At 48.7% G+C, this 24,078-nt stretch overlaps 1 protein-coding gene across 2 annotated transcripts; it reads right to left on the bottom strand.

Annotated features, from left to right (window-relative positions):
* Positions 1-887: 887 nt before the first annotated feature.
* DEDD2 (death effector domain containing 2) lies at positions 888-22,990 on the bottom strand. Of its 2 annotated transcripts, XM_007532923.3 has the most exons (5): positions 22,845-22,990; positions 22,067-22,443; positions 18,320-18,442; positions 12,992-13,111; positions 888-2,077 (listed from the first exon to the last, which is right to left on the bottom strand). In XM_007532923.3, the coding sequence occupies exons 2-5, from the start codon at positions 22,398-22,400 to the stop codon at positions 1,686-1,688; spliced, it is 969 nt and encodes a 322-aa protein (XP_007532985.1). In that variant the 5' UTR covers positions 22,401-22,443; positions 22,845-22,990; the 3' UTR covers positions 888-1,685. The 2 variants fall into 2 exon arrangements, with proteins under 2 accessions (XP_007532985.1, XP_060042051.1); XM_060186068.1 differs by lacking the exon at positions 18,320-18,442.
* Between the last annotated feature and the right edge of the window lie 1,088 nt (positions 22,991-24,078).

Below are 24,078 nucleotides of genomic sequence, written 5' to 3'. Positions count from 1 at the left end.
AGCACCGCATACAAACTAGACAAAACAGAACATCAAAAGTCTCTCAAAATTAAAACACACTTTTTAAAATGGATGCAAAATCTTTTCTTCACCAAGGGTAGCTAAGTTAAATGCATCTTAAATAGGTATCCAGCAGACTCTAAGTCCCTCCAAGAGATGGAAAACGGACAGTCCAGGGACACAACTGGTATACCAAGTTTCAGATCCTAGAGAGGACTCAAGTCCATTCCTATAACCATTCAGGTCAGAACAGGTTTCCAGGATGCATGAGAGTCTCTCTACCCCACAGGAAAGGCCAGCAGCTGGAAATCCCTGCCCACCCCAGCCAGACTCCTCAGCCCAGCTCCTCCTCCTCTGGAAGGAAAACTCAGGGTACTGTGTAAGAAACATGAATTCCTAAGCCCTTCAACAAGGGATAGGAAAAGGGGAGGCCACCCCCCTCTTCAGCTGCAGCCACTGAGCAGCAGGGAGTGGCCTGAAAAAAAGGAACAGAAACTCCAGATGAAAGGGTGAATGTCCGGAAGAGGTGAGGGGTTGGATCACCAGAGTGGCACCAGAAAACCCTGGCTGTCATTGGCTTCCATCTCTGAGCTGTCAAACCTGAGGACAGCTGGCTCACCTCAGTTAGTTTTAACTTTTGTTTTAACCTCTGTTTTAACAAAGGTACTCCAACAACATATAGGAGCAAAGCATGTGTTCAGTGGGGTTGGGAGAGTTTGTCGCTCCACAGCTGTATTTCCTGATAGATGAGGAAACAGGCTCAGAAAGGAGGGCAGCTGGCAACTACAATCTAAGACCTTGCCCACTCTGTAATACTGACAAGTCAGGAACTCGGGTTGGTGCTGGGTCCCTCTAGCCCATAAAGAAAGAGTCCCAGAGAGCCTTAGTGCCCACCGATGCCCCTTTCAAGGCAGCTTTATTGGTGTCATTTGTGAGAGGTCTTTCCCATCTGCACCCAAGCCTTTGTGCCTTCCCTTGAGAAGGCCGTAAGTTTCTGGTCATGGCTCCACAGGCGACAGCAAGCCTGGTCTACTGCTGCTGCTGCTGCTGCACAGCGGCAACACTCCAGGTACGGGTCCATGTGCAAGTTTGTGTCCAGCTCTGGGAAGCAGAAGATGGTTGAAAGCCAGGCCTGCTTGTGGAAGCTGGGCCAGGCCTGGCCAGCTGTAGAGATGTGTGGGTGAGGTGAGCAGGCCCCCTGTGCAGCTGGGCTCCAGTGCCCATGGGTGCAGCTGAAAGCCCAGGGTGGGGGTTATAAAATCAGAGATCCTGAGAGAGAAGCCCTTAGGCCAAAGAAGTATGTGAAGCAGGCCAACGTGGGGTAGGGCTCAAAAGAGGTTGGTGTGTGCACACACAGAGCCAGCGTCAGGACGCCGTGTGCAGGGGGCCTTTGGTGCATATGGTGACACCTCCCCCCTTCCTTGGGGAATCTGCCTGCTTGAGCCCCCAGCCTCCTGAAGCTGAGGGAACACACCTAGGGTGGGGTTGGGGGAGGTTGGGAAGGAAACTCAGCTGGAAGTGGTTTGGGCCTCAGCACCCACATCCTGTGGGTGGGGCTCAGGGGGCCTGGCTGGCACTGTCTTCAGAGCTGCAGCCAGTCCTCCAGGGACAAAGATGGTCTTCTCCTCTAGGGGAGAAGTGAGCCCTGAGGCTGGGAGGTCAGGTCAATCCAGCCAAATCCAGGATCAGGAGGCCTCGCTGGGGCGCCGGCCCCCTTCCTCTTCCATCAGCAACAGGCGACGGCGGCCGGCCTCATAGTCAGCCTCGTCCACACTGACCAGCAGGCGCACAGCCTCCCGGCCCACTGCCTCACGCAGCGCCTCAGTCAGGAACACGCCCCGCAGGGCCTGCAGCAGGGCGCCACTCAGGTAGTCACCCCAGAAGGCATCCAGATAGGAAAGCTCTGAGAATTTGATGTCACAGACAACGGAGCCCAAGTCCCTGGAGCGCAGCACCGCAGTGGCCTGCCCAAACACATCCAGCTGCCTGGCCAGTGCCTGGGGACGCCGAGATGCCACACCCTGCTCCAAAGCAGGCCCATGCTCGCAGTACTCTGCTCGCACCCTGAGCCGGATATCTGTGGAGAAGAGAAAAGACTAGTCAAGGAGGGGCCAACAACTGACACAGTGATGGGGACTAAGAGAACTGCCACCCCTTCCCATCACCCCCACTCTGGCCCTCTTCCACAGGCTTCTACCACTGCCCCACATCCTTCCCTATTTAGTAGCTACACCCAAGCCTAGTGCTAACCCTCACTCAGCTTCTCTCGGTGCTAACCTCCTGACCTGGAGACTTCCCCTGCCTCCCTAGCATGCCCCACTCCAGCCTTGCCTCCTAGCTGCTCCCCTACATCCATCCCAAGCAGGTTCTGCCCAGCCCTGCTACTCCTCCAGCTGAGCATGCTCTATCCCATCTTTCTCTCTTTAAAAACTATTATCTTGGGACTTGGGCAGTAGCGCAGTGGGTTAAGCATACATAGCACAAAGCACAAGGACCGGCATAAGGATCCTGGTTCGAGCCCTGGCTCCCCACCTGCAGGGGAGTCGCTTCACAGGCAGTGAAGCAGGTCTGCAGGTATCTGTCTTCCCCTCCCCCTCTGTCTTCCCCTCCTCTCTCCATTTCTCTCTGTCCTGTCCAACAACAACTACATCAATAACAAAAAAAAAAAAAAAAAAAAGCAAGGGCAACAAAAGAGAAAATTAAAAAAAAAAAAAATTAACTACTGTGGTCCAGGAGGTGGTACAGTGGATAAAGCATTGGACTCTCAAGCATGAGGTTCTGAGTTCGATCCCCGGCAGCACATGTACCAGGGCGATGCCTGGTTCTTTCTCCTCCTATGTTACTCATTAATAAATAAATAAAATCTTTAAAAAATAATAAAAATAATTATCTTTATTTACTGAACAGAAATAGCCTGAAATTGAGAGGAAAGGGAGAGATAGCAAGAGAGAGACAGAGACATACCAGCAGCACTGCTTCACCGTTTGTAAAGCTTTGCCCCTGCAGGTGGAGACCAGGAGCTCGAACCCAGGTCCTTGCTCAATATAACATGTATACTCAAACAGGTGTGCCACCACCCAGCTGCCCCCACCCCCACCCCATCTCCACAGCACTCACTCTGTCTTCATGTTTTTGCCCAAATACCACCTTCCCATTAAGGCCTATCCTGAACACCCTGTTTAAAGTTTTATACACACACACAGCCCAAGTCTGGCCCCCAACATTGGTCCCCATGCCCACAGGGAGAGAGGCATCACCACTCTCACCAAATGCCCCTGTACATGGATTCCTGACCCCTGGCGTGTGTCCCACCTGTGTCCAAGGCACAATCAATCACCTACCCCATGCCTTCCTTCACTGCAAAGCTTGTGACCTATCTCCCCACCATGTGAACTCCAAAACGGGTTTTTTTTTCCCTTTTTGTTGCCCTTGTTTTTTATTGCTGTTGTAGTAATTATTATTGATGTTGTCATTGTTAGAACAGAAAGAAATGGAGAGATGGGGAAGACAGAGAGGAGAGAAAGATAGAAACCGCGAGTCTGGCAGTAGCACAGTGGATTAAGCGCAGGTGGCGCAAAGCGCATGGACCAGCATAAGGATCCTGGTTCGAGCCCCCAGCTCCCCACCTGCAGGGGGTTCACTTCACAGGCGGTGAAGCAGGTCTGCAGGTGTCTATCTTTCTCTCCCCCTCTCTGTCTTCCCCTCCTCTCTCCATTTCCCTCTGTCCTATCCAACAATGATGACATCAATAACTATAACAATAAAGAAAACAAGGGCAACAAAAGGAAATAAATATTTTTTTAAATTTTTAATAATAATAAAGACAGAAACCTACAGACCTGTTTCACCGCCTGTGAAGTGACTCCCCTGCAGGCAGGGAGCCAGGGGCTCAAACCAGGATCCTTAACACCAATCCTTGAGCTTTGCACCATGTGCGCTTAACCCATTGCGCTACCACCTGACTCCCCAAAACGGGGGGGGGGGGGGGTTAACAGGTTTTTTCTTTTTTTCTTTTTCTGGAAGGCAGGGATCAAACCCAGGATCTCAGGATCTCAGACATGCAAAGAACACACTACACCCCCAGCTGGAGCTTTTGTCTGCTTTGTCCACTTGTACAGCCCCATGGCACACAGTAGATGCTCAATATATACTAGGAAAAGCAGTGCATGAACTTTTTTATGCAACCAGCCTCACTTGTCTCCCACCTTCAAACACTGAGATTCACAGAATGTCACCCTCCCCACCAGCCCCAAGAACTGACAAGTGCTTGTTCCTACACAGGCTGCTGGGAAGTGAGCCAGGAGTTCCTGGCTGCAGAGGGCACATGGCCAACCAAGAGGAGAGAGAATGAAGCCTTTACGGGGTCAAGGACAATGAACCCTAACTTCACATAAGCCCTGAGCATCTGGATTTAAGCGACAATCAATTCTCTTGTTGCTTAAAGTCAATGTGAGTTGAGTTTGTCACAATCCTGCCCACATCCGCTCACATGAGGTGGCAGCTCTGCACAAGAGACAGGACATAGAACTTCTGAGGTTACCTCTATTATAAAGTATCACCTCCACATGGGGTCACTGACTCCCCACCTGTGAAATGGCACCATTCACAGAACCTCCTTGTGCACAGAGTGTGAGGCTGTCCTGAGGACCCAGCACAAGCAGCAGTAACAACAGACCAATTACCACAGGGATGGCTCTACACGCTAGACTCACGTTCCCCACAGGCAGCCCTGTGAGGCAGGCCCTGCTGTTGCCCCTAATGTACGGATGAGGAAATGAGGCAGAGAGAAGTAAAAGGAATGGGGGCCGGGCGGTAGCGCAGCAGGTTAAGTGCACATGGCACGAAGCGCAAGGACTAGCATAAGGATCCAGGTTTGAGCCCCTGGCTCCCCACCTGCAGGGGGGGGTCACTTCACAAGCAGTGAAGCAGGTCTGCAGGTGCTGTCTTCTCTTCTTCTCTCAATTTCTCTCTGTCCTATCCAACAATAGCAATTGCAACAAAATGGGAAAAATGGCCTCAAGGGGCAGTGGATTCGTAGTGCAGGCAATGAGTCCCAGTGATAACTCTGGGGGCACAAAGCAAAAAAAAATGAAGGGAATTTCCCAAGGTTAGTGCTGGGCAGTGGCAGTGTTCAGCAGAGGCCTCCCAGGCCCCAGAGAGCAGCTTCAGGCAATAGTAACAAGACTCTCCCAACCCAGGAGACTTCAGGCACTATGTACACTGGTTCAAGTACAATTTCTCTGGGTCCTAAACCAGAGGACAATCCCTGCTATTAAGAGGATTAAAGAGGAACAGTGATTACAGAGAATCTGGCTAGCACTGGGCACAGTATCCCACCACCCCCCCCCCGTGACTCCCCAAAGCTCCAAGAATGGCAACTACTCATGGCCCCTGTGCCCAACACTTCCCTCAGCAGGAACAGTCCTATGAGGCAGGAGCTACATGCAGCCGATCTAACAGGTAAGGAAACTGGAGCTCAGGGAGGGGAAGTGGCAGATTCCAGACTCTTCACCTTTCATAGAGCATCTTAGTAGCAGAGCACAAAGTTCAAGCTGCAGGTCTCTGCTGCCCAAGATGATTTCTTGCCATTTACCACTTCCTCCTCCCGCTCCAACCCCTTCCTCTTTCTGCATCCTTCTCCTTCTCTACCTGAGGTCCAGCAAACTCTGCTTGGCCTCAGTCCCCAGAACATCTCTGGGCAATCAGACCAGATCCCTCTATCCTAAGAACCTGGTAAGACATTGGGCCCACATCCTTGGGTCCTGAGTATCAGATGACCATGCCCTTAATCAGCGTGGGCCAGGAGCAGGAAACAGAGAAGAGCAGCAGCTGTCCAAGGCCACACAAGACTGCTCAGTGGCAGAGGCACAGAGCCAAGTGATGGAGTCCAACAGACCTTGGGGAGAGTCCCAGCTCTACCACTGTCCAGCCATGAGGCCTTGGGCAACTCTCTGAGCCTCAGTTTCCCCACCTGAAAAACACAAATAAGAGGTCCCTGCTGCATGGTGGTGTTACAAGGATTAAATGAGGCAGCAGGTGAAGCACTTGACCCAGGGCCTATGACACAGACACTACCCAGAAACCGGAACTCTGATTTCAACACCCACCTCCTACGCCTATGGTCACTGGCCCAATCGGGTCCTCTCTGGCCTAAATTTCTGAGATAATCCCCTCCCTTGTCTCCTTCAATCTCACTCCATCTTCTCATCCGGTCCTTCATCACAGAGAAGTGTTCCCAGTTTGAGCCTTACTCATAAAAAAGGGCCTGTCCCTCTCTCCTTTCCAGAATGCTCCCACTGCCCACCAAGGCCCAGTTCCCGAGACTCCTTGTACCCCCTAGGGGGATAATTACTGCTTCCACACAGGTTGCTAACAGACCTGTGACACAAGCTGTAGCCAGAGCCCACTCCTGACAAAGGCAAGTGGGAAGCACACAGAGTCAGAGCAGATCCGTGTCCCATTCATCCTTTCACTCCTCAGACTGACATCTACTGAGTGAGGATGGCATGTGTGCCTCACTGCAAGTGGGTCACCAAGATGATATGTGTACAAGTGGGACTGGGAACCACAAAACTCCTATTTAAGAAGTGTGTAAAATTGTGGTCCACAGACTCCTGGGAGTCCTTTTATCCTCGTTATAGCAAAGAAAGACCTGCCCCAGGTCACAGGCCCACCTCTCGTTTGGAGCACAGGAAGCTAACACAGAGGGAGAGGGCAGAAGGCACACTGGGAAGAAGAGGAGAATGTAGGATGAGCCCCCGCTCCAGCTCTGAACTAGATGCAGTACAATCACGTCTCCTTTACTTCTCACTGAGACAGTTAATAACAACAAATAACACCTGTGTAGTCCACACTGCAAGCCAGGACACACTACACATCTACTGACCCTGTTGGTCGATTCCTGCAACCTTCTGAGGTGCTATTATCCTTTTTTTGTAGATTGGGGAATTGAGGCACAGAGGCTGAATCACCCACCCAAGGCCACAAAGCTGAGGAAGTGGTAGAGCTGGAATTCCAACCATGGGGCCTGACTCCAGGGCCTGAGTCCTTAAGTGTCCAATCCTGTTTGCTGCCTCACACAACCACACATATCAACCTATAATTAGAAAAACATCTCTAAGACCAGGAAAGAAACTCATGGAGTGCAAACTGTAACCTAGATGGCAATGATAAGAGAGGACCTCTCCAAGAAGTGACATTGGAAATAAATGCAAATGACAAGTAGACTGGAAATAAATGCAAATGACAAGTAGACTGAGACAGGGAGCTGGGACAGCGGCATTCCCAGAAGAGAGGACTGCACCTCTGAGTCCAGAGGCAGGAAATGAACTTAGGGTGTTCACAGGGGAGGAGGAAGGCACCAGGGGAAAACTGGAGAGGTGGAGCCAGAGCAGCGACTCTGGGGCCTCCTATGTGACCACACCTTTCCACGTACCTGGCACCACCCTCATGGGGACAACTGTGAAGATTACAAGATTGCATGCAGGAGAAGAACTGAGCTCAGGGGGCCAGGTGGTGGTGCACTTGGTTAAGTGCATGCACTACCATGCACAAGGAATTCAGTTTAAGCCTCTGGTCCCCATGTGCTGGGGGAAAGCCTCACAAGTAGTGAAGCAGGGCTCCAGGCTCCAAGTGTCTCTCACTACCTAGCATTCCACTATTGATGTCTCAATGTCTCTATCTAATAAATAATAAAACAAATAAAAGAACTAAGGTCAGTGCCTGGCAGGGACCACATACAGGAGGAAGGACATGGCCTCTAACCACACTGAGTCAGATGACTCAGGCCACTCTGTGAAAGCAGCAGGGTGTCAGCAACAGAGTCAGGGCAGCAGTGGGGGGTGGCTGAGATGGCTGGCACAAGATGGGACAGGGAGAGAGGATAGATTGGTCCATGTGTGACAGCCCTGGGCTGGGGCCTAGCTGATCACCTTCTCTGAGCCCTGGGGCAGCTGTAGGGAAACACTCCCTACCCAAGACAGGGAATGGGGCTGTGCCTCCCTAAAGATGAACGATGGAGAGCAAGGATCTGAGTTTAAGCCCCATTCCCCACTGTAGGGAAAAAGCTTCACGAATGGTGAAGCAGGTCTTCAGGTGTCTTTCTCTCCCTCTATCTCCCCATCCTCTCTCAATTTCTCTCTGTCCTATCTAGTAAAAATTAGAAAGGAAGGAAAGAAGGAAAGGAGAAAGAAAGAAGGAAGGAAAGAAAGAAAGGATGGAAGGAAGGAAGGAAGGAAAGAAGGAAAGGGGGGGAGGACGAATTCTGGTGTTTCCTGCACACAAGGGGCCAATAACCCTCTTGTCCCCCAACTCCACACCCCATTGGTCTCTTTTGGGGCAGAATGGGGTATCGTGGAATGGGAAGGGCTTCCTGATGAGAAACCACTGGAAGTACTAGGAACAGTTCCTGAGCCAAGTGAGCAACACTGTGCTGTGTGTGGCTGGGTGTCAAGAGATGAATCCCCACTGGGAATTCCCTGTTGGAAAACCCTAGTGAGATCTGCTGGGGATAAACAGGCTCTGATCTCTAGAGGCAGATGACAAAGAGAGAGACATCCAACAGGTTCCAAAGCTTTCAAAAGACCCCTTCCCTCTGCTATCACACCTAGACCATCACCACCTTTTCTCTGTAGTGAAAAGATCTTACCCTAGCTCCAGCCTCTGGTCAAAAGTTCTATTAAACTGCCTGAAGCAAAGAAAAGTGGCTAAGTCAGAGAAAGTGCCTGCTAGGGCTGGGTTTGGCGTGCTTGATAGAACCACATATTACAGTGAGCAAGGGCCCAAGTTCAAGACCCCCAATCCCCCCTGGAGGGAGGAAGCTTCACAGACATTAAAGCAGTCCAGAGAGAGAGAGGGAGAGGAGGAGAAGGTGTGTGTATCTTCCCATTCCCTATCGATTCCTCTGTCTCTAATAAATATGCATACACAGAAAATCTTTTTTTAAAAAAAATAGTGTCTGCTTATTGACTGAAAGAATACAATAGCACCTAGAAGGTGAGCTTGAAAACTTCATCAAACGGAAGTCGGGCGGTAGCGCAGCGGGTTAAGCGCACGTGGCACGAAGCGCAAGGACCGGCGTAAGGATCCCGGTTCGAGCCCCCGGCTCCCCACCTGCAGGGGAGTCGTTTCACAGGCGGTGGAGGAGGTCTGCAGGTGTCTATCTTTCTCTCCCCCCGTGTCTTCCCCTCTTCTCTCCACTTCTCTCTGTTATATCCAACAATAACAACATCAATAACCACAACAATGCTAAAACAACAAGGACAACAAAAGCAAAAAGAAAGGAAGGAAGAAAGAAAGAAAACTTCATCAAAGCAGAAGCTGATCAAGACTCTCCACACCCAACTACCAATTCTTAAAAAAAAAAAAAAAAAATCTAGAGATAGGGGCCAAGCAGTGGTACACCCAGCTGAATATACACATGATACCAAGCACAAGGATAGATAAATAAAATATTAATAAGAAATGTATAGAGGTATGGGTTGTGCAATGGTGCACCCAGTTGAGCGCAAATATTACTATGCACAAGGATATGGGTTCAATCACCTGGTCCCCACCTGCAAGGTGGAAATTTCACATGTGGTGAACCAGTGTGGTAGGTCTCTCTCTTTTAAAAAAAAAAAAAAAATCTTATTTATTTACTTATTATTGGATAGAGACTAAGAAAAAATTGAGAGGGGGAAAGGAAGACAGAGGAAAGACACGAGAGACATCTATAGCCAAGCTTCACCATTAGTGAAGCTTCACTCCTACAGGTGGACACCAAGAGCTTGAACCCAAGTCCTTGTCACTGTAAAGTGTACACTTAACCAGGTATGCCTCTGCCTGCCCCTGCAGGTGTCTTTTTATCTCACCTTCTCTCATGTCTCTGTACTATCAAAGGGAAAGAAAAAAAAAAAAAAGGCCACCAGGAGCCGTGGATTTGTCATGTAGACACCAACCTCTAGCAGTGACCCTGATGACAATGAAAAGAAAACCCACAGAGGAAATAAGAAGACCCCAGAAAATGCCTCTGAAACAAGATAGCTAATGATATGAGATCAGCCTTGAGTGGGCATGAAGCTGTGGGTAGAAGCCAGGGTTCATTACACCAGTAAATCCGTTTCTATAGAAAATGCTGGGGCTGGGGGGTAGGGGGGGTAAGCACATGTTATATTGTTCAAATCCTCCAATTGCTTTCCATCATTCAAAAAACTGCAAAGTCCTCACCAGGGAGGGCACCTTCTTTGCACACACATGAACCAGGTTTGAGCCCCCAGACCTCATGTCACTGAAAGAAAGGCTGAATAGAAGACATTTAATCAGGTGGGGGGGGGGGGTATCCTTCTGGCCCTGGGTTAGACTGCATTCAAAATAAGCCATTCCTACTTTCAGAGGGGGAAAACAGGGCCCTTCTGGGAGAGCTTCACTCCAGTCCCACCCAGCTTGGTGAGTCAGCAGTCAAACCTGTTACCATCCCCCCCAACAAGGCCAGCCACACCCCACACTCCTAACAACCTCTGTGCCAAGGCCCTGCCCTCAGGAAGAGACCTGAAGTCTCCCTAGAAATGAGACCCTCCTCTGCCCCTACCCAGCCTGCTCCTTGGGGAGGCTGCCCAGTCAGCCTGGTGGCTCCAGTAATTACCCCTGACTTGGGGAAGAGTCATAGCACACAGCCACCCCTCAAGCCCAAGGGTCTGTGAGTCTGTTCCTCCTGACAGCACCCAGCACAGGAATCAGAAGCCTTACGTGTGGAGAAGGGGCACCCATGGCCCTGAGGAAGCAGATGTGGGTGTACCCTGCCCCTGGAGAAAGATTTTCAAAAGGTGGGAAGAACCGCCCCTTGCCCCACCCCCACCTTAAGCAACTAATCCCTCCCATATCCCCCCGCCCCAACCCTGCTTGCCCAATTCAGAGGGGGTAGCCAGAGGGGTACAGGGTGTGTGAGACAGACCTAGAGGTGCACCCGCCCCCGTCTGTGTCCTCCTGATTTGTCAAGGCAGAATCTGAGCATAAGCCTCCACAGCAGAGCACCCCCACCCATCGACCCATCTGCATGGCCAGTTGGTCTAAAATGTTTCTTTAGTTAACCCCTTCTCATCCACTCCAATGTGACTCCCCGGGGGCCAGACCTCTGCCGTCCTTGATGGGCTGTGCAGTCTTTACCCATTTAATTTACTCAACACACACCTAACAGCGCATATACTATTGATGAGTACCTAGAGATGCCGCAAGCATTTTACAAGTCATAACTCATCTACTAACTGATTTTTTTTTTTTTGCCTCCAGCATTATCACTGAGGCTCAGTGACAACGAATCTACTGCTCCTGGCAGCCATTTTTTCCATTTTATTGGATAGAACAGAGAAATTGAAAGAGATGGGGAAGGTAGAGAGGGAGAGAGAGAGACACCTGCAGACCTGCTTCACCCTTGTGAAGGGATCCCCCTGCAGGTAGGGAGCTGATGACTCTAACCAGAATCCTTGCACTTCATACTAGGTGTGCTTAACCCAGTGGGCCACTGCCTGGTCGCCTTAACTGATTTTTTTTTCTTTTTTTAATTTTTTTAATTATCTTTATTTATTAGATAGAAGCAGCCAGAAATCGAGAAGGCAGGGGGAAATAGAGAGGGACAGAGACAGAAAGACACCAGCAGGCATGCCTCACCACTTGTACAGCTTTCCCCCTACAGGTGGAGGCTAGGGGCTTAAACCTGGTCCTTGCATATTGTAACATGTGCACTCAACCAGTGTGCTACCACCTGTCCCCAACTGATTTTCTAAACAGGGGTCAGAGTTCCTTTAAGAACGAGTAGGTTTGCACAGCGGGGTGGCGCAAAGCCCAAGGATCCCATTTGAGCCTCCTCCGCCTCCCTACCTGCAGGAGAGTCACTTCACAAGCAGTGAAGCAGGTCTGCAAGTGTCTATCTTTCTCTCTCCCTCTCTGTGTTCATTTCTCTCTGTCCTATCCAACAATGACAACATCAATAACAACAATAACTACAACAATAAAACAAGACCAACAAAAGGAAATAAATAAATATTAAAAAAAAACAACAGGATATCAAATTTCCCTCACTTCCCTGCTACACTTCTTTGACAGCACCTGATGGAATGAAGTCCAAGCTCTCAAACAGGTCTTTCTCGTCAAGTTCCTGCACCTGCTCCCCACCCTCCGATCATGACACTTACTATCTACTGTGAGCTTCAGTGTTCCTGTCCACCACCCCATTAGATGGACACCTCGACAAGAGCAGATGCCCCTCTTACTGTTCCTACCCCTTGCATACTGTACAGAAGCAAAAGAGCCAACCACTCCCTAACAATGGGCCCAGGCCAGACACTGTTCCAAGTGTACTACATGAGTTCTCTCTCTTTTTTTTTTTTTTTCCTCTCAACAATCTCATTGTAGAGCTATGAGAACTGAGGCACTGAGAGGTCTGCCTGAAATCAGACAGCTTTTTTAAGTACCAAGGCTTAAACAAGACGATCAGCTTGCCCCAAGGTCTTTGCTTGTTACCCTGCATTATCCTACCACTGCAGAAGACCAAACTGTTGAGTAAGTAAACCACTACAGATGTTTGCTAAATAAAGAAATGAAACTGCGCTGATCCGGAAAGTGGCCAATGGATAAAGTGTTGGACTCTCAAGCCTGAAGTCTTGAGTTTGATCCCCGGCAGCACAAGTACCAGAGTGATATCTGGTTCTTGCTCTCTCTCCTCCTATCTTTCTCATCAGTAAATAAATAAAATCTTTAAAAAGAAAAAAGAAAAGAAATGAATGAAACTAAGGACAAGTTGTTGGGGAAGGCTTCCTAGAGAAGGTGACATATTAAGTGATCCTTTGACTATAGGCAGGATGACACTAAGAGGACAAGGAACCTGCTGTGCTAAATTAATGGTTAAGAGCCATGCCCCTCGGCTAGGTGTGCCCGTGCCCAGACAAATATCCCAGAGACTCTGGAGTCTGCCACAGGCACCACTGTTCAGCACTCCCCAAGATCCACAGTCACTCACCACAGGTCACTTTGCCTTCTGAGGAGGGTCTGGCTGGTTCCTGCTCCCCTCTCCGCCGCCGCCTGGCACCACCACTAGGTCGGCCCCGACTCCGCCGCTGCCGTTTAGTGGGTGGGGAGCCTAGGGACAGAAAGATGGGGTGTACTCAGCACCAGAATGGCAGACGGGAGTACCAAAGTAGGTGCAAAGGAAAGAGCTCAGAACAGGTCTCTCTATACCATGAAACTAGGTGAGCCACTTTGCTGCCTGTTCATAAGATGGGGGTGTGATCTAGCATCATCGAACAGCGCAAATGAGCACACCCCACCACACAGCAGCCCCAGGCAACCCTAGAAAAAGCCCTAAGCCAGGACACAGCATGGCAACAGCCACTGACAGGAGCACTGTCTAGTTTATAACTATAGGGCATTACTTATAACTAATGACCAACTGTTTATAGCCTGAAAACTTGAAAATAACAAATGTCTGGCAAAATGATAGAGAATAATTTCCCAAATACAGTGTTCATCAAATGAGGCAAAATGCAAAATTAAGTCCATAGTTATACTTTGCTTAAGGAAAGTGGCAGAAAACAATACATCTGCTATTTTTACAAGATAAAACACTACAGGGGAAAATTAAGAATGAATTGAGTAATTACTTACTAGCCTGAAAGGAAAAAACAGTATAAAGTCTACTTTTTTTTTAAATTGCCACCAGGGCTAATACTGGGGCCTGGTGCCTGCATGCTGATTCCACTGCTCCCAGGGGCTAGTTCGTTCCCTTTTCTTTATTTCTGATAGAGACAGAGTGAAATGGAGAGGGAAGGGGAAGGTATGGAGAAAAAAAGAGAGATACCTGCAACCCTGTTTCACTACTCATTAAGCTTCCTACCTGCAGACAGGGAACAAGGGCGTGAGCCAGGGTCTGGCACAGTGTAACGTGTACTCTACAGGATGCACCATCACCTGGCCCCAAATGTACTTCTAATGACATTTTGTTTTATATACTTTAAAAGCTTTGACTTGAGTTATATAGCTGTTTTATGTTTAAAGAAAATTAAAAGAAAAAATAACCATGAAACTAAAAAAAAAAAAAGAGAGAATAACTTAACTATATGTATAATGACAAAAATACTAGAAAAAAATTTATTCCAGGTAACTTAGAAGAACATTCTGACTAAATTCTCAGTGGAACATACTTGCAGCAGAGAAAGAAATCACAAACCATATTTCAATCACTAGATATAATCAGAAGCAATCAGCTAGGGATTTTGTAGCTATTTTATTGTAGTTGCAAAATAAAGCAAGTAGACACACATCTCCAATGTTATTAAAAATCATGATTTTGAGGGGGCCAGGCAGTGGCACACCTGGTTAAGTGCACACATTACAGTGCACAAGCCCCTGGTCCCCACCTGCAGAAGGAAAGTTTCACAAATGGTGACACAGGGCTGCGGGTGTCTCTCTGTCTCTCTCCCTATTTCCATCTCCCCTCTCAATTTCTTTCTATCTCTATGCAATAATGAACACATAAAAATACAAATAAAAAAAAAAAAAAAGAAGCAATTACAGAAGCCAGACCTTCCACTTTCTACACCCCATGGTGACCCTGGGTCCAAACTCCCACAGGGTTAAAGAATAGGAAAGCTGGGCGGAGGGTAGACAGTATAATGGTTATGCAAACAGACTTTCATGCCTGAGGCTCCAGAGTCCCAGGTTCAATCCCTCGCACCACTGTAAGCCAGAGCTAAAAAGTGCTCTGGTTTAAATAAATAAATAAATAAAAATTAAAATAAAAAGATTTAAAAAAAGAATAGGAAAGCTATCAGGGGAGGGAATGGGATACAGAGCTCTGGTGGTGGGAATTGTACCCCTCTTACCCTATAGTCTTGTCAGTGTTTCTATTTTATAAATAAATAATTTTTTTTTAAATCATGATTTTTCAGTATGAGAGAAAAATTTTCCTTGTATTAGTTTGGCATTGAAAGTACTGATATCTGTGGTCCGGGAGGTGGCGCAGTGGATAAGGCATTGGATTCTCAACCATGAGGTCAAGAGTTCGATCCCTGGCAGCACATACACCAGAGTGCTATCTGGTTCTTTCTCTTCTCCTATCTCTCTCATGAATAAATGAATAAATTCTTTAAAAAAAAAGAAAGAAAGAAAGTACTAATATCAACTTGTTTGAAAGCAGTGGCTAATTAATTTTTGAAGCCTAGAAAGCTCACACTCAGCCACCAGAGCTTGGTTCCTAAATGCCACTGCTTTTCAAAGATTAACCAGACTCCTCCAGGGCTGAGGGAGGGCAAGCACAGTGAGCCTATGCCGTCGTACAGCGTCACAGAGCAGGATAAACTCAGAGGATGATGGAGGCACATCAGAAAGACTCATGAGTGAGTCAATCTGAACCTCAGGAAGGATGACTATCACAGGGTAAATAAACTGAAAGGCATGAATTTATAATGGCATCTCCCCCACCCAAGAGGGGGAAAAATACGTATACTCCTCCAAGAAGAAGTTGGAAAAGTCATGGCTCACCTCTGCATCGAAACAGAAAAGTATGTCATGACTTTTCCAACAGCCCAGTAATTATAAAGTCATCACTTGGCATAAAAAATCATGACATCATGACACTCAGCAGGGAAGCAATTACAGAAGCCAGACCTCCCTCCTTCTGCATCCCACAATGACCCTGGGTCCATACTCCCAGAGTGATAAAGAATAGGAAAGTGGGAGTCCGGTGGTAGCGCAGTGGGTTAAGAGCACCGGCGTAAGGCTTAAGAATCCCGGTTCGAGCCCCCCAGCTCCCCACCTACAGGAGAGTCGCTTCACAGGCAGTGAAGCAGGTCAGCAGATATCTTTCACTCCCACTCTGTCTTCCCCTCCTCTCTCCATTTCTCTCTGTCCAAACAACGACAACATCATAACAACAATAATAATAATTACAACAATTAAAAAAAAAGACAACAAAAAGGGAAAATAAATTTTTAAAGAATTTAAAAAAAAATAGGAAAGGTATCACGGGAGGAGATAGGATATGGATTTCTGGTGGTGGGAATTGTGTGGAGTTGTACCCCTCTTATCCTATAGTTTTTGCCAAGTGTTTCCTTTTTTTTTTTTGGTTATTGATGTCATTGTTGGATAGGACAGAGAGAAATGGAGAGAGGAAAGGTGAAGACAGAGGGGGTTGAGAAAGATAGACACCTATAGACCTGCTTCACCACCTGTGAAGGGACGCCCCTGTAGGTGGGGAGCCGGGATCTCGAACCGGGATCCTTAGCCGATCCTTGCACTTTGTGCCATGTGCGCTTAACTCACTACGCTACCGTCCGATTCCCTGTTTCCTTTTTATAAATAATTTTTTTTTTTTTAAAAATCATGACAATAGCAACAGGTTCTCACAGAAATCACCAATGGATGAGATGCTGATGGAACAGACTGTGCCAAGGTGTCAGCTCATAGAATGTTTACTGACAATAATGGTGGGGGATTAGGAGAAAATCCCTCTATAATAGGCAAACACAGTAACTACTCCCTTAACCAAGTGACCAGAACTGCCTACTCACAAGCTTACATCTCATACCTCCTAATGTTCTCTAACGTGAATGACACCAACCAAGGCACATTCCTGCCAAACATGTATGGTGAATCTAACCAAGTCTCCAGACCCAAGTCCCACCTCACAGGAAATACAAGGAACAAGGGGCTGGGCAGTGATATGTCCGGCTGAGAGCACATGCTACCATGTGTAAGGATCCAGGTTCACACCCCCAGCCCCCACCAGCAGGGGGAAACTTCATGAGTAGTGAAGCAGTGCTCCAGATGTCTCTCTCTTTCCCTATCTCTCCCACCCCTGAAACCTGTCTCTATCCAATAAATAATACACAAATAAAATTAAAAATGCAGGTAACAGAAAGCCAAGTTAAAGGGTACCATTAGTAAATAATCACATACTCCAGAAACAATTGAGACCTTCTACAAAACAACCAGCCTGGGAAGGTCAGTATGTCGATACCATGAATAGAAGAAAGGTATAGGGACAGAGGCAGAGTTCCAGTTCCATCCTAAAAGGTGGAGGAGACATAACAGTGGAGTGCACAGCTGTCAACTGTGTATACTCTTTTTTTTCACTGCTCTGAACCAACTTTTATCACACAGAGCCAGAAACAAAGTGAGGGAAAGGCACATAGCACTGATGTTGCCTCCCGTGCAACCTGGCTCATGCACATGACAGAGCAGGTCCACTGCCCAGGGGAGCTAGCTTGCTGATTTGTTTCCTGATTTAGGGGTAAACTATTCTAAAGGCTTCAAAAGAGTGTTTTACTTCACAGAGTTCCACTAAAAAAACAGAATTACATAAATACACAATTAAAAGTACAAGTTGCAAAATATTAAAAATTATTAAATATAAGTGGAAAATTTGAGCACTTCATTTTACAAAACAAACTCTCAACTTCTATGTATGTTTAAAATTATGTTTAGGCAGCCTGGGAGATGGCACAGTTGATAAAGCATTGGACTCCGAAGCATTAAGTCTTGATTTCAATCCTCGGCATTACATGTGCCATAAAAACGCTGTGGTGTTCTCACTCTCGGCGTGTCTCTTTTCCCCAAATCAATAAAACTTCCTAAAAATTATGTTTGAGGGAGTTGGGCGGTAGCGCAGCGGGTTAAGCACACGTGGCACAAAGCGCAGGGATCGGCTAAGGATCCTGGTTCGAGCCCCCGGCTCCCCACCTGCAGAGGGGTCGCTTCACAGGCGGTGAAGCAAGTGTGCAGGTGTCTATCTTTCTCTCCCCCTCTCTCTTCCCCATCTCTCTCCATTTCTCTCTGTCCTATAAAAAAAATTATGTTTTTCTAAAGGGGGAGATTGAATAAATTAACTGGCATAACAAGTAAAAAGTCCTAGGTCCTAGGTTCAATCTCCAGCACCACCATAAGCCAGAGCTAAGCAGTATTCTGGTAGGGAAAATTAAATAAATTAATACACACACACACACACACACACACACACACTAATACCCAGTGGCTGGGGAAATAGCACAACTGTTGGGGCATTGGACTTTCATGCCTGAGGTTCTTGGTTCAATCGCTGGGACCACATGTACCAGTGATGCTCTGGTTTCTCTCTCATCCTCTGCCTCATGTGAAACTCTCTCTCCTATGCAATCAATGAATACCCATAGTGTAATGTCATTTAAGTGACACACACACACACACACACACACAACAAAATGAGAAAGAATGATCGCTTGGATCTTTTCCTGACTGTACCAGGTTGGGACTGGCTCATCAGGATTCAGAAGGAAAAGAGGGACACTGCCCTCACATACCCAGCTAGTCTCACCTGTCTCCCACTGACCCTGCTGAGCATTTGAGGAACTGCTTGACTGGCGACGGTGACTGCAGCTTTCCTCTGCCCTCTTTGAAGAAGAGTTGGAGGTACCACAGGTGTAGCGTTCTGGTGACACTGGGGAAAAGAGAACGAAAAGAAGTACTCAGCCTCCAGTCCCTTCCGGGTTCAGCAGTATCTGCCCCACAGGAATCACAGGATAGACCCACTCCCTTTCAAATACCTACTGCCTGGTGATTACTCAGTGACTCCCAAGATAGAGAACTCATCACCTCCTGGGGCCTCCCAACCCACGTCTGCTGTAGCTCCAATTATCAGTTATTCTGGAAGCTGAGTCATGGCCAAGATCCCTGCAATGCTGGCCCCTATCAATTGCCAAGCAGTCTCTGTCCCTGTGGTCAGAGAAGTAAGCAGGCCTCTCTGTAGGCTTCCCACATCTTTCCTTCCAGGACCTGACTTCCAGAAGTACTTTCCAAAAAAAACAAACTGCCAGCTCTTGTGTTCTCTGCTGGTTATCTAAATTCCGGGGCTTTACTGTGAGCAGAGGTAGCTCATAAGCAACCTCCCTAAATGAACCACTGCACCTCTAGTCAGTCAGCCAAGTGCTTAACAATTCAAATGTACACCTGAAACCTCCCTACCTCCCTCCTCCCTTTCTCAGGTCTACTGTCCTCCAGTACTTCTTCCTACTCAAGGACTGAACACTGGAATTTAAATCCTACCTGACAGTTTTTTATTATTTAATTTTTTTATTTTATTTATTAATGAGAAAGCTAGGAAGAGAGAAAGAACCAGACATCACTTTAGTACATGTGCTGCTGGAGACTGAACTCAGGACCTCATGCTTGAGAGTCCAATGCTTTACCCCCTGAACCACCGTCCAGACCACCTACCTGACATTTTTTAGCTGTTATCTGTAAATCCATGTGATGTAGTTTCTCACATACCCTTCTGCCCTTGTTTCAGTTCCCTTGGCTCCTGCCATGCTGGCCTCTCATGATGCCAAAGTCATTCCTGCTTCCAGGCTCAAAAGCCTGCCTTCTGCTCTGCCTGGAATTTTCTCCTCTGAGATCTACTAAGGATGACAGTGTGACCTCAGTTCACTTGTCACCATCTCAGATAGGTCTTAACTGGTTACTCTAGTCACCCTCACTATCCCATTACTTTCGGTCTTTGAAAATCACTTGTGAAAATGAGTTACTTGTTCACCTCTTTCACTGTTTAATTCCCACACTAAATGGAAGCTTCACGAAACAGAAACTTTTGCCAAAACTGTCAAATAAAATATACCATCATTGCATGGGGAAAAGGAAATGACTTTGATTTTATAATTGGTGTTGTATTTCAGCAGCAAGAAAGGCATGCAAAGGCAGGATGCTAATTGTTGGCGCCCTTCCTCAAATGTAGTTTGGGGCAGAGGTATTTAAGCTAAAAAGAAAAAATGACAGAAGTTTATATACCATCTACAATTTAAAGTAACAAAATACTTCTCTGTAAGGGTATACATTAGTGTCTGCCTGAGCTGACAGAAAACGTCTCCTCTGCAAAGTGGATAGGGTGTTGGACTCTCACACATGGAGTCCCAAAGTTTAACCCCCAGCAACACATGCCACAGGGATTCATATTTTCTTTATTTTTTTTTTAGAATTTTTTAAAGACTTTATTTTTACCCTTTTGTTGCCCTTGTTTCATTGTTGTAGTTATGATTGTCATCATTGTTGGATAGAACAGAGAAAAATAGAGAGAAGAGGGGAAGACGGGGGGTGGGGGGGGGATAGACACCTGCAGACCTGCTTCACTGCCTATGAATCGACTCCCTTACAGGTAGCTGGGGGCTCGAGCTGGGATCCTTACGCTGGTCCTTGCACTTCACGCCACATGCACTTAACCCGCTGCGCTATCACCCGACTCCCAGGCATTCATATTTTCTCCCTCTCTCTCATTAATATACAAAACTTTAAAATAAGAAATGTCTCCTGAACACACAATAACAAGGGCAACAAAAAATGGGGACAATGGCCTCAGGAGTAGTGGATTCATAGTGCAGGCACTGAACCTGAGCGATAACCCGAGAGTATCTCTTGGGTCAGATGATCCATTCTAGGTGAGAAGAAATGCAAAACAAGAGACAAAAGGCTCAACCCAGCATTTCATGTTTAGGTGAGAAGGCACTTCCTGAGCTTCCATAGCTTCTCTCTGAGGCAAGAGGGAAGGAATCTAGGCAGAAAGAAAGCAGCTCTGATAGCTGTGCCAGGAAAAAAAAAAAAGTTAATTCTAACATTTTTTTTCTTTTATTTTCCCTTTTGTTGCCCTTGCTGTTTTTCATTGTTGTTGTAGTTATTACTCTTGTTATTGATGTCACCGTTGTTAGACAGGACAGAGAGAAATGGAGAGAGATGGGGAAGACAGAGAGGAAGAGAGAAAGATAGGCACCTGCAGACCTGCTTCACCGCCTGTGAAGCGACTCCCCTGCAGGTGGGGAGCCGGGGGCTCGAACCGGGATCCTTATGCAGGTCCTTGTGCTTTGCGCCACCTGCACTTAACCCACTGTGCTACCGGCCAACTCTCAGTATTTTTTTTTAATATACATCTACTTTAATGAAAAAAGAGGGGGAGCTGGGCGGTAGCACAGCACATGGTGTAAAGCGTGAGGGCCAATGTAAGGATCCCAGTTGGAGCTCCCTCATTTGGCTCCCCACCTGCAGGGGTCACTTCCTAAGTGGAGAAACAGATCTGCAGGTGTCTCTCTTTCTCTTCCCCTGTCTTCCCCTCTTCTCTCCATTTCTCTCTGTTCTATCCAACAACAGTATAACAACAATAACAGTAACAAATATAACAAGGGCAACAAAATGGGAAAAATGGAGGTCATTTTTGGATTCGTAGTGCAGACACCAAGCCATAGCAATAACCCTGGAGGCAAAAAAAGAAAAAGAGAGACAGAGAGGGCAGAGCGATAACCACAGCATTGCTCTGGCACAAGTAATGCCAATGATGTAATTTATGACCTCATGCTTCCAAGCCCAATGACTTACCCACTGTGCCACCTCCAGGGTGGAAATTCTATTTAAGGCTGAGCCAAAACTCTTGCAGCTCCATCCTGCTTTCCAATGCTACGCTACAATCCACCAGAGCCTAGCACACACGACTCGGCTCTTTTTTTTTCCAATATTTACTTATTTATTCCCTTTGTTGCCCTTGTTGTTTTAATGTTGTAGTTATTGTTGTTATTGATGTTGTCACTGTTGGATAGGACAGAGATAAATGGAGAGAGGAGGGGAAGACAAAGACGGAGAGAGAAAGATAGACACCTGCAGACCTGCTTCACCGCCTGTGAAGTGACTCCCCTGCAGGATGGGGGCCGGGGGCTCAAACTGGGATCCTTATGCAGGTCCTTGCGCTACAACTCGGCTCTTCTAGGAGGGTTAGTTCCTTAACTTCTCTGAACCTGTAGTCCTCCCTGTACACTGGAGACAATAACATTCCCTCATGGGGTTACTGAAGGGATATAAGGTGACAGTTTACACAAAGAGCTTAATGCTGTGCCCAGGCAAGAAATAAGCCTTCCATAAAAACAGTGGCCAAACTCCTCCTGAAGCCAAGTCTCCACCCTCTCTGAGACCCTGAGAGGAGGGGGCGGTGAGATGGGACACCACGAGCTGTCTGTCAAGTGCCCCAGGGTTGCAGGGCAGTGGGGAGCCACACCTCTAGCCCCGGGGGCGGGAGGCTCGGTCCCCACCTCACCTGGGCGGCGGCGCCTGCGCGCCAGGTGGGGCAGCAGGTCGTGGCGCGCGAGCACGCGCAGGAGCTGGCCCAGCAGCCGCAGGTTGCTCTCGTCGCACTGCCCGCGGCGCTCCAGCTCCAGCAGCAGCTCCAGGCCGCTGCGGGCGCGGGTCAGACCGCCGGCCGCCCCGGGGGCCTCGTCCAGCAGGAAGGCCAGCAGCTCCAGTTCACACTCGCTCAGCTGCCCGCCCACCACCTCGAACATGCGGTGCAGCGACAGCATCCCGTAGAAGTCCAGGCATTCGTCCTCCTCCCAGCTCGGGCCCGGAGTCTTGGTGGGCGCTGACAGCGCCATGCCCGGGGGCGGGGCGGAGGTGGGGCGGCCGCAGCAGCTGGGCCTGGGGTCCAGACAGGAGGGGGGGGTTTGTTAGGGGAGCCCGTCCCGGGGCTCCGAGCCCTCCCGGTACCCCCCGCGCCCGGGAGGAAGTGGTATCGCCCGGGGCCACTACCCCCGACGCCCAAGCCGGCCGCGCGCCCCTCCCCAGGTGGTACATTCCCACCCCAACATGGGATCCTGTCCCCCCTACAAGCCCAGGGACGCACCGCCGGGGAGCCCTGCAAACGACCCTTGGACTGGGGGCGGCGCGGGGCGGGCGGGCCCCGCGGCTCCACCCCGGCGGGGCCGCCCGAGTGACCCTCTGCCCTGCGCCCGCCACCCGGGCTGCCGTCCGAACCCAACAGGCACCCTCACCCCCGCCCACCCGCCACTGGCCTCCCTAAGACCCCTCCGGATCCTCACCAGTTCCCAGCGTCAAAGAACTCCCCGGGAGACGGCCGCAGCCACTTGTTTTGGATCTTTCTGGCACCTTCTCTATTATTACGCCTGCGTCATCACGCCCCTCCTCCTTCCCTCAACTCGCGCAGGTGCGATCGCCACGCCCCTTCGGCGCAAGCGCAGAGCGAGGCTGTAAGCCCCCGCCCCCAACTGTAGCTTCTCCGGCGGTTTGGGCCGCGCCTGCGCAGAGCGAGAGCGAAGCTAAGCCGGGGTTACTTCCGCCCACCGGTGACTCAAGCCCCAGGGTTCCTGTTGCCCCACCTAAGACTCCTAACCTGCCGCCCCTTCTAACCCAGAGCTAGGTGCCCACATAACTGCTAGCCCTCCGTCTGCCTATGGCAAAGAACCACCATCAGCCTTTTCAGCTCAGAATGGCACCCAGAGATCACTTCCGATTCAGACGGACTTTATTTATTTATTATTTATTTATTGAAGACAGCCAGAAATTGGGAGGAAGGAAGAGATAGAGAGGGAGAGAGACACCTACAGCACTGCTTCACCATTCGCAAAGCTTCCCCCCCCCCCCCCCCGCAGGTGAGGACGGGGGCTCGAACCTGGGTCCTTGTGCATTGTAACACCTGCAGGTGGGAACCACTGGTTCCAACCCAGGTCCTTGCGCATTGTAATACATGTGCTCAACCAGGTGCGCTTGGAAACAGAGTTGGCAGTCAGCTGAGGTAAAGAACAAACACCTCATCACAGACCCCTGCAAGCGTCAACCCGGCTTTGACCTAGCACGTTATGATTGGGTCCTCCTCAATCGCTATCGAACAGGCCATGGCCGGTGCGCCACTATGTTCCATCGCTGGGGAGCCAGAGACTACCCGAACTGCCCCTGCGGCTCCAGACAGACTATGACCCACATAGTCAACGACTGCCACCTCTCCAGATTCAAAGGAGGTCTTGTAACTTGACATCAGGCTCAACCTGACGCTGTTGACTGGCTACGGAAGAAGGGCAAACGCTAGAAGAAGAAGAAGAACCAGGTGCGCCAACACCCGGCCCTCAGAGACTCACCATTGGGCATCCTGGTTGGTACTAGCAAAAAGAAACTTACATTCCAACTGCACCATGACCCTAACTAGAAAAATGATAAAATTTAAATTAAAATTATATATATTTTAATTACATTTTTCATTATTATATTTATTTATTGGATAGAGACAGCCAGGGAGAGAGACAGAGACACCTGCAGCCC

This window comes from Erinaceus europaeus, chromosome 2 (genome assembly GCF_950295315.1).
Source record: "Erinaceus europaeus chromosome 2, mEriEur2.1, whole genome shotgun sequence".
Taxonomy (NCBI): domain Eukaryota; kingdom Metazoa; phylum Chordata; class Mammalia; order Eulipotyphla; family Erinaceidae; genus Erinaceus; species Erinaceus europaeus.
This window is presented reverse-complemented; position numbering and strand designations above follow the sequence as displayed.

Coding starts and splice junctions, on each gene's coding strand:
- DEDD2 (XM_007532923.3), bottom strand. CDS start 22,400: ATGGCGCTGTCAGCGCCCACCAAGACTCCGGGCCCGAGCTGGGAGGAG. Junction 13,112..18,319: donor GCAGGGTCAGTGGGAGACAG/GTGAGACTAGCT, acceptor TTCTGTCCCTAG/GCTCCCCACCCACTAAACGG. Junction 2,078..12,991: donor AGAAGGCAAAGTGACCTGTG/GTGAGTGACTGT, acceptor TCTTCTCCACAG/ATATCCGGCTCAGGGTGCGA.